The sequence below is a fragment of the Mandrillus leucophaeus genome, unplaced genomic scaffold (assembly GCF_000951045.1).
Source record: "Mandrillus leucophaeus isolate KB7577 unplaced genomic scaffold, Mleu.le_1.0 Scaffold395, whole genome shotgun sequence".
In the NCBI taxonomy this organism is placed as follows: Eukaryota; Metazoa; Chordata; class Mammalia; order Primates; family Cercopithecidae; genus Mandrillus; species Mandrillus leucophaeus.
The window spans coordinates 1017173-1027146 of NW_012104198.1; the positions used below are offsets into that span (position 1 = coordinate 1017173).

Sequence of the window (9974 nt, forward strand, 5' to 3'; positions counted from 1 at the left end):
GGGGAGCCTTTTAGAAACATCAACCTGGGCCCCACCACAAAGATTCAGTAGGTCATGGCAGGGCCCTGGAATGTGTATTGTACAAAAGAACCTCAGATGATCTTGATGGTTACCTCTGGTTAAGAAGCACTGCTCTCTGAGAACCCTGTAAAGGGAAGGGAATTCCTTCCATCACACTGGCCTATAGAAGTCATGAGACAGAGGTTCCTCTTATGGTATACCTTGAGATCAGGTGACCAGAGATTTCTTGGGCACCCCCTACAACCCACTTCCCCCCACCACATAAACATTTTTACTTCTATCTTCACCTTTGAAGCATTAATTTTTACCAGTGATGAAACAGACCCTTAAATATCCGTCTTTGAAATTCATTTCAGATGGAGTGTGATGATTCGTGAGACTCCCAGACAAACCCCACTGCTAAAAGGACAGGTTGAAATGGATGTACCACGATTTGAGGTAACTACTGTCCAGCTGTAATTCAGACCAATATCTTTATTACACAGTGAAATAATTGGCAAAACCCAGAGAGAAGTGTTTGCATTGTCCATGGATGAGGATGAGATCATTGAGGGTTGGTGACATGTCAGTCAGCAGCTGTTTACCAAGAACTATGTTAGGCATTGGGGATATAATTCATTCACCCATTTATTATTCACTCAAAATATTTACGGAGTAACTACTTTATGTGAGATACTATTCTAGGAGATGTTCTTATATGCTAGTGGGTAAAGAAGAATGACATAGTCTACTTGAAGAGATGGAAAAATAAATTGTTTTAGTCAAGTAGTATGAGTGTTAGTACATAAGGAAGTAGAGGGGGTTGGGAACACATAGCAGGAAGATCTATCTGAGTCTGGGGAACTCAGGGAAAGCTTCTCAGGAGGAGTGCCATTTCAGAAGAGACTTGAGATCCAGAGAGAGTTAACCAGGAGAATAAGAAAGGGGAGGGTTTTTCCACACAGATGGAACAGCGTGTATTGTTCCAAAGGCAAGAGAGAGCATGGAATATTCACGAAACTGAAGTACATTCATAATGGCTGATGCATAGGGGCCAGGGAGGGGGCATTCAGGGAGACTGACTAAAGATGAGGCTAGAGAAGTAATCAGGGGCCAGGCCAGGAAGGGCCTGATAAACCACAGTAGGAAGTTTGGATTTTATCCCAAGAGCAATAAGAATTATAGAAGGATTTTTTTTCTTATCTTATTATGAAAATTTCTACATTGATGAAAGTTGAAATGGTAGTTCTACTACTAACATTTTCCTATGCATGCTTTATCACATATCCAGTCATCTATCCAGTCTGCTATCTAAGAGAAGGGGTTTAAGTAGAGGAGTGCCATGGAATGTGGAGAAACAATTGAAGGAATAAAAGACTAAAGGCAAAGAGAAAAGCTAGGAGATTTTGTAATTGTCTAGGCAAGAGATGATGATGATTTGGACTGGTAAAGTGGTAGCAGGGATGCATAGCAGTGGATACATTTGAGACATACTGAAAAAATAGAATTATCAGGTCTTGGTAGATGTTTGAATGTCAAGGGTGACAGAGAGGAAGGAGTAGAAGTTGTAATTAAGAACACAGACTCAAGAGCCAGACTACCTGGAATTGAATCCTGACTCTAAACTTATCGTCTTTCCCTTCTCTGGGCCTCAGCCTGTGAAATGGAGATAATAATAGTCTTTATCTCATAAGGTTGTTATGAGGATTATATGAAGAAATATACATGTAGCTTAGAACAGAGCCTGGCACATAGTCAGTACTATATAAGTGGGTGCTGTTGTTATTGGTAGTAATATTATTAAAGACGTTACATTCTGGAATTGGAAAGATGTAGATTTGAATCCATCTTTATTCCTTACTAGCTATGTAATATGAGATTGTTTGTTCATTTGAAACATGAAAGAAATAGTACCTCCTTCATAGGAGGTTGTGATTATTAAGAGAAAATGAAATACATCTAAATTTTTCGAATGAGCATAGATCTAAGATCATCTCTGTTGACCTTCAACAAGAATTCTTTGATCATTATCATCTCTGGAGAGGCAGTTGAGTTGCTGGTAGAGTCAGTAAGCAACAATGAGGCTGCGGGGGATGAGGATGGGCAGCACACTGTGTTATTGTACTAAGATTCCAGGGCTTAAGAACTCCTTTTACCCCTAGGCTGCTGCCATCCAACACTTAGAATCTGCAGCCACCGAGTTGAACAAAATCCTGAAGGCCAAGTACCCCACAGAGATGATCATCGCAACCAGGTTAGTCTTTCTTTGGCTCTCATCGTTTGGGGCTGTTCCCAGGTCAGACATGGGGCTCATTTTGATAGCTGAGGGTGTTGAGGCCAAGGAAAATATATGTTTATATTCCCAAATCAGATTTCTCCCAACTCAAGCACCCTGAATGAAAAGTTTAGGAAAGAAAGATGGCATTGAGGTGAAGTCGTCTGCTGTTCCAAAAAGTCAAAATTGCAAGCCAGAGATTTGGAAAGAGGATTATAGTAGGGAAACACAACATTATGGACCATTTAAGAGCATAGCATAGCTTCCTATAGTATAGACACCTTGCTTTCCATCTTTTACATCAAGATAGATCTCTGTAATATCTACCAATAGCTGCTTTCTCATAACCTGAGGAACACATTTCCCCTTCTAAATATATGGGTCATTTGTTCTTCCTGGGACTTCTTAGGGGGCTCCTGCCCAGTCGACTACACTCTCCTTTGAGAAAAACTTCCCACAGGGAGAGTCCTCCCAATATAATCATTTGTACTAAATTAGCTGGGCCCTTGAAACATAGCTGATTGACCCTGGGTGAAAACCTGACCCAAGTTGGACCAAGTGAATTCTCTTTTCTGGAAATTCAGAATTTAGTACTAAGAAATGCTGGTCAAACTTTCTTAGGTACTTGACCTGGGAAGTGGTATGAAACTGGACTAAAGTAGGGACGGAACATATTTCACAATATGTACAGAAAAAAAAGCAAAGAGAAAAAGGCTGGGAGGAGAGGGTGAGAGAGAGAGGACAGATCAGGAAAGAGAGAGAGGAGCAGGAGGAAGATGGGGACTGATGACGTAAGAGAGAAGGGCTCTGGGCCTCATGGTTCACGTAACATTGTGCCATCTATCTTATCTTTCTAGATTCCTGTGTTCAGCCGTGGAAGATTTTGTGATTGATATTGTAAAGGCCTGGGGTCAGATAAAACAGAACAATACAGCAATAGTGTCTGTGATTTTGAAAGTAAGTTTCCATTCCTTTTGTCTTACACTCTTTGTGGAGCAGCCAGGGGCCCCTTTTTAATAAAAAACAAACATGCCTCTCACTGGGAATTGTAAAAGAAAGGAAAGGAGGAGCAGCTATTAAGCCTCCCTGATGAGGAAGGTCCAACCTCATTGAACTTCCGTCTTTTGCTAAATGAAGGATGGCCCTCTACATGCATACACACATACCATGTACATGCCAAACATCTGCCCACAACTAGACACAAGTGTACATCAAGCAGGTATGTGCATGGCTGTACACCAGAACGTGCTTGAAAGTATGTACATACAAATACACACTACAAATACATTCACATTCACCCCTCTAACAACAATAGCCAACATGTATATATATAACACTTACTCTGTGTCGAGGACTGTTCTGTTTTTAATGTATTAATGTATTCAATCCTCACAACTACCCTAGAATATGGAGGCACAAAGCAGTTAAGAAACTTGCCTCAGATCACAAACTATTAAGTGATGGAGCTAAGAATCGAGGCCTTAAATCATGCAGCAGATGTAGGTCCCCAAACCTACACACATACAAAGACACACACCCACCAAGCACCTAAGCAGGAGCACATGCATATCCAGAGGAGCATGCCCATAAAAATCCAGAAATGTTTGTCTTTCCTCAAGTTTGCATGTTACACATTGTTTTATAGGCCAGTTTGACACAAGAAAGACTCAGCTATATACACTGATGCATGGGGCCACTCTGAAACAAATGATATGGGTTTGATCTCCTAACACACTTTGGTTATCTCATCACATCTACCCACCTACTTCTTTCTCTAAGTACTTCATCTTCCCAAATGTGGTTTTCTATGCTCAGCATTTATGGACAACTCTTACCCCTCCCTACCCTTCCCCATATCACCACCACTCCTCGTTCTGTCCTCTCAAGCATGGGTCCCTCATAACAAAGACCTGTCTCCTTCCTTTCTATCTAGAGTGACTTAATGTATGATAAGCTCAGTGTCCTGATCGATGTCCTGGCTGAGGAGGCAGCAGCTACTTCTGCTGAGAAAAGTGCTACAGTATATGCAGACAGCAGCAAGGCAGATAGGAAGCCCTTCGTTCTTCAAATAGACCACATAGCCAAGTGCAAGTTGGAGCTGACCACAAAGGCCCGGAATCTCCAGAAATCCTTGAAACTCATCATATTCCAAGTTGAACAAGGTAAGGTGGCCAGGGTTGTAGTGACTGAGGTAGGGGAAAGAAAAAGTTCCAGAGGATGATTTACTGGTCTCACTGACTCCAGGTTTGCTATCTGACTCTGCTACAAAAAGTTGTCTAGATTCTGCATTCATATTGCATACGAAGTCAATATTCAGACTACTGATTTGAAAAGCCTCAGTCTTGCTAAGCTGCCCCTTTGCCTCCTCCTATCTCCCAGACAGTCAACTCCTGCTACTCATTTTTGGAAACCAACACTCATCCTATACAATTATATTAATAGATGCTAAGTGGCCTGGTTCAAAGCTCTATCAGCTTCCACCACCAGCCATAAGACTTTTTTCCTCCTGCTCCTGTTTCTTTCCAACCACTGAGCCTATGACTACTTTAGAAAGAAAATGGTGTTCATCTCTGTATGTGTTGTACAGTATTAATCAGGCACAAGGGCCCTGAGAGTGGTCCTGACAGTTCTGGCAGAATTGCCATTGCCCAGAGCTCACAACAGTCTGCAAACTTCCCAACTCAGAATGAAAACTCTTCAACTCCCTCAGTTTCTTCATTGAATGTTTTGCTGACCACTTCTTTCCCACAATACTTTGAGAAACAGATCAGAAGGTGGTATAAGACTGAGTGTGTTCTAACTAAGCTATTGGAACTGAGCAGAAGTCCCATGCAGCAAGGAAGTCCGTTTGGCTGGCCCTTGACTTTTAGTCATGGTGCCTTGCCCTGCCTTGGTACCTTCAGGTACAACCTCAGCCAAGTTTTCTAGAAAGAAAGAAAATCTCCCTTCTGCACAGTGGAAGGATTAAACAGTCAATTTGCCTCTATTTCTATAATTAGTTTCCAAGCAGTGGGGATCAGATTAAACTGATGTAGCCATAACTGTCACAACCAACCCTCAGTCTGCTCCATCGGCATATATGTTAGATTTAGAGGTGTAGCTTGTGGCTATGAGATAATAAAAGACCTCCCTGGTAGGGGTAGAGATTGAACCTATGAGCTTTGACACAGGCTGAGACTAAGCATCTCAGCTATACAACATATAGGCTGGTGAAAGGAAAGAGACTTCTCAAATGTTCCAGATGTGGAGTGAGACATTCGAGTGAAAGAGTGGCACAGTCCTAGAGGCTCAATTATAGACAGAAGCCATGTAAGTGAATCAACTAATAGAATGGAGGTAGAAGAGCAGAGGGTTTCCCATGCTGATACCCCAATCCACAGCCACAAACTTCTAGTCACAACCACATGTACTGGGTGACAGAAAAAGGGAGTAACCAGTAAAACAAAGAAAGCTCAGGCATGAATATGAAAAAACAGCAACACTGTAAGTAAGCTGAGACTACAAACAGTATCATGGAGGAGACATGATGGTCAAATGGGAGTCTCCATCATCTACCCACTAACTAAACAAAATAGATGCTCAATAAATGTTCAATAAGTTTAATTAATCTTTCTTTCCTTCCATCTTCTCTCCCTCTTTCTTTCCTCCCTCCTTCCTCCCTCCCTTCCTCCTTTCTTTTTTGCTTTCCTTCCTCCCACTTTTCTCTATAGTTCTGGATGAGGAAAGCAGACAGACAATATCTGTTAAGAACTTTAGTTCAACTTTCTTCCTGGAAGATGACCCAGAAGATATTAACCAGACAAGCCCACGACGCCGTAAGGATCTTTCTGTCTTCTTCCCTCATTCTAGCCTTCGTCACTGTTGTTTAGTTCCCAAAGAATAAGTATGTATTTTTTTTATGCGTCCTCTTTTAGCCATACTCCTGCAGCAGTTACCCCTCCCTCTTTCCCAGAAACTCACACTATAAGATCCCATGCCAATGTCCAGAGTAATGACCTCATTAGGAACACTGAAGAGGTTGGCCTGATGAAATACAAGATTTGAAGCTGTTTTCACTGCCAGCAAGCAAGCAGCCCAGCTTTATTCTCTTCTCAGTGGAAGTCCCTATCCATCCAAGAGGATCCCTCTTTGGAATGAGAACCCTTAATATTATCTAGGAGAAAGTCATTGAGCTTGACCTTGCCTCCACAGAGAAAATGGGGTGAAATACAAGTGAGGGGAAGGGCTTTTTTGTTTGTATCCGACACCCAAGTGATGTCTGTTGTGTCTAGGTTCTCGTCGTGGCACTTTGTCTGCTATATCTTCTCTCAAAAGTGAGGACCTAGACAACCTTAACTTGGATCACTTATATTTTACACCTGAATCTATGTAAGTATTTAACTCTATCCCTGTTTAATGGCTTCTTTCTTTCTCTTGTTAAGAGCACAATCTCAGGATATCCATAATCAAATCCTTTCTCTTACTCACTAGCTGTGTCACCTACACAAGTGACTAAACCAGTGTGAGCCTCAGTTTTCTCATATGTAAAATGAAGACCATTGTAGAACTTGCATCATGGGTTTGCCGTATTTATTACATTTATATGTGAAAAGTACTTGCACTGAGTAGTGCTTGGCACCCATAATTAAGTGTTATATGCATTTGCAGTTATTATTGGTATTATTATAAACAATTAATAAATGTTAGTTGTTGTTATTACAGAGGACTTGCTGTTTTTCACTGTTGCCCTTAACAGTAAAAGGTTGAAGATACTAAAAACTAAATAGTCATTAGTTAGGGGACTAGGCAACAAATCTAAGGACATCTGTCTCACCAGTTCTCCCTCTTTAGAATATCCCCAGCAGCCAAGTTCTGCCACATTTACTCATTCTGAGTTCCATTAAGAAGATCAGCTTGGACATTAGTTAGAGAATCTCCAATCTCTGGACTGTGGCTGAGGGAGGCAAATCTCATGTGAGAGATGTAGGGTCAGTATAGTAATGAATAAAAAAGTAATCTAAGATTAAACAGCTCAACTGTATCCATTTTAATTTCTCAAAAGGACACAGTTAGCAATTATTTATGTCTTCTTAAATAATTTATTTAAGAAAACAATTTTTATTCCTGTCTCCAACCTGCATTCTTGCCCCCACACTTCACCATTGGCTCAAATTTATGTCTGAGTTCTCATGGATCTACCTAATGAATTTTGATCAATAGTGCACTGGCAAGTGTTTAACAACCTGCTCTCTTGCGGGAGAAAGCCCTGATTCATTTATGGTGTAAACCCTTCCACCATGGCCTATTTAAATTACTGATACAATGCCATTGAATCTGGAGTTGGAAAGAGCTATGCATAATCAGTTTACATGAGCTGGTGCCAACTGGCTATGGCACACCACTGGTTTTGATGTTGGCACCCTAGATGCACACAGGAAACTTGACAATTGGCTTTTTGTTATGGACATATCTACCCTCTTTTATCAGTCTTTCCTCCCAAATGTGTGGTCACTTTGCCCTTTGATGTCAGACATCACTGAGAGCAGTTGTGCAGACTTAACTGTCATGGCATGCTTGTGTCTAGGATATTCAAAAGTTCTTTATAGGAATAAGCCAATGACTGTATTTCCCTTAATACTGCATATGAAGAAAATAGGGACCACTCATATATGAGGCCTCCAAAGATGACTAAAATCATGAATGCTGCTTCTTTATTATGAGTTCCAATCCCACTGAAGCTTCCCAACTGGCTAGGCACTCCCTCTTACAGCTAATCAGCTAGTTGTTCACACAAAAGGATATCTACATGTGCCTCTCAAAAATGTTATAGTTAGTGCCCAGTGTGGAGGGGGCCTTCCCTCAATGGTTTTCCATCATGCAGATTCATCTTCATGCCCAATGACAGCGGCACTTCTTTCTTGCACCAATGTCTGTCCTCTTCTTTGATTAATTTCAGACGCTTCAAAGAAAAATGTGTCATGAACAACTACTTCGGAATTGGACTGGATGCTAAAATTTCTCTGGACTTCAACACCAGAAGAGATGAACACCCGGGGCAATACAAGTAAGGAAAAGAAACTCCCATCCCTACATGCAAACACACTATCACAATATACATACGTATTCCTACATTCTCTACCTCTCAGACAAGCAACAGAAAGAAAGGGACCCATTGGAAGTAAAATGCATTTGTCCCAAGACTAGTCTAGCAGAACAGTGTGTGCCAAATGTTGGATAACTGCGCTGACATCCTAAGCTTGGAGCTGCCTTCAAATCCAGACCTGTGGATTTCTGTGTAAACACAGCTACCTGTGTTACTGTTACTGAGAATAGATTATGTTGACTCAATTTAGCAAATTGCCCATCTTTGTTCTGTCTGTGAGAGTTTAACCAGGTTTCAGTAGTGGCTTCAGATCTGTTTTCACTAGACAAAGTTGCAAAGTATCAAATATCCCTCTATTTGTTATTGGTGTTCCTAACCTGGTTCCCCTGGACCCGTTAATTGTACCCTATCCAGTGTTGGCCTGCATGGCACCTTCTCGCACTTTCATACTTCAGACAAGACCTAAGTCAGTCTCAGAGTTCTTGTGGTACATTGAAGCTATAAGTAAAAAGCATGATACCCCACCCCACCCTTGCCACTGCCACTAGAGCCTCTTTCTCAAAGCAGGCCTGGGCTGAGAAACAAGAACTTTGTCAGATATGTGATCTGCAAATATTTTTTCCCAGTCTGTTGCTGGTCTTTTCATTTTCTTAGTGGTATCTTTGAAGTACAAAAGTATTGAATTCTAAGGCAGTCCAATTAATCAGTTTTTTCTTTATGGACCATGCTTTTGGTGCCATCTGTAAGAAATCTTTGCCTAACCCAAGATCTTAAAAATTTGCTCCAAAGTTTTCTTCTAAAGTTTGGATTGTTTTAACTCTTATTAATACATTTGAGTGTATGACCTACTTGGAGTTCATTTTTATGTATAGTGTGAGGGTCTAAGGTATGAGTCTAAGTTTATCTTTTTGCCTGTGGATATCTAATTATCTCACCACCATTTTTATTTATTTATTTTTATCTTTTTATTTTTCTGGAGACAGAGTCTCGCTCTGTCGCCCAGGCTGGAGTGCAGTGGCATGATCTCGGCTCACTGCAACCTCTGCCTCCTGGGTTCAAGCAATTCTCCTGCCTCAGCCTCCCAGGTAGCTGGGATTACAGGTGCATGATACCATGCCTGACTAAGTTTTTGTAATTTAGTAGAGACGGGGATTTCACCATTTTGTCCAGGCTGGTCTCAAACTCCTGAGGTCAGGCAATCCACCCACCTCAGCTTCCCAAAGTGCTAGGATTACAGGTGTGAGTCACCGCACCCGGACCTAGCACCATTTTTTTAAAAATACTTTAAGTTCTAGGGTACATGTGCACAATGTGCAGGTTTGTTACATATGTATACATGTGCCATGCTGGTGTGCTGCACCCATTAACTCATCATTTACATTAGGTGTATCTCCTAATGCTATCCCTTTTTCCTCCCCTCAGCCCACGACAGACTCTAGTGTGTGATGTTCCCCTTCCTGCGTCCAAGTGTTCACATTGTTCAATCCCCACCTATGAGTGAGAATATGCAGTGTTTGGTTTTTTGTCCTTGCGATAGTTTGCTGAGAATGATGGTTTCCAGCTTCATCCATGTCCCTACAAAGGACACAAACTCATCCTTTTTTATGGCTGCATAGT

The 9974-nt window shown here is 41.4% G+C and overlaps 1 protein-coding gene across 1 annotated transcript in view; it reads left to right on the forward strand.

Moving 5' to 3' along the window:
• The window catches only part of DGKK (diacylglycerol kinase, kappa), a 108494-nt gene that overhangs the window by 79810 nt on the left and 18710 nt on the right, over positions 1 to 9974 (forward strand). The window contains exons 12-18 of the mRNA XM_011991342.1: positions 378 to 459; positions 2163 to 2254; positions 3133 to 3232; positions 4209 to 4437; positions 5986 to 6090; positions 6547 to 6643; positions 8211 to 8318. Of these exons, the coding sequence (XP_011846732.1) occupies positions 378 to 459; positions 2163 to 2254; positions 3133 to 3232; positions 4209 to 4437; positions 5986 to 6090; positions 6547 to 6643; positions 8211 to 8318 (813 nt within the window). The remainder of the gene's footprint in view (positions 1 to 377; positions 460 to 2162; positions 2255 to 3132; positions 3233 to 4208; positions 4438 to 5985; positions 6091 to 6546; positions 6644 to 8210; positions 8319 to 9974) is intronic.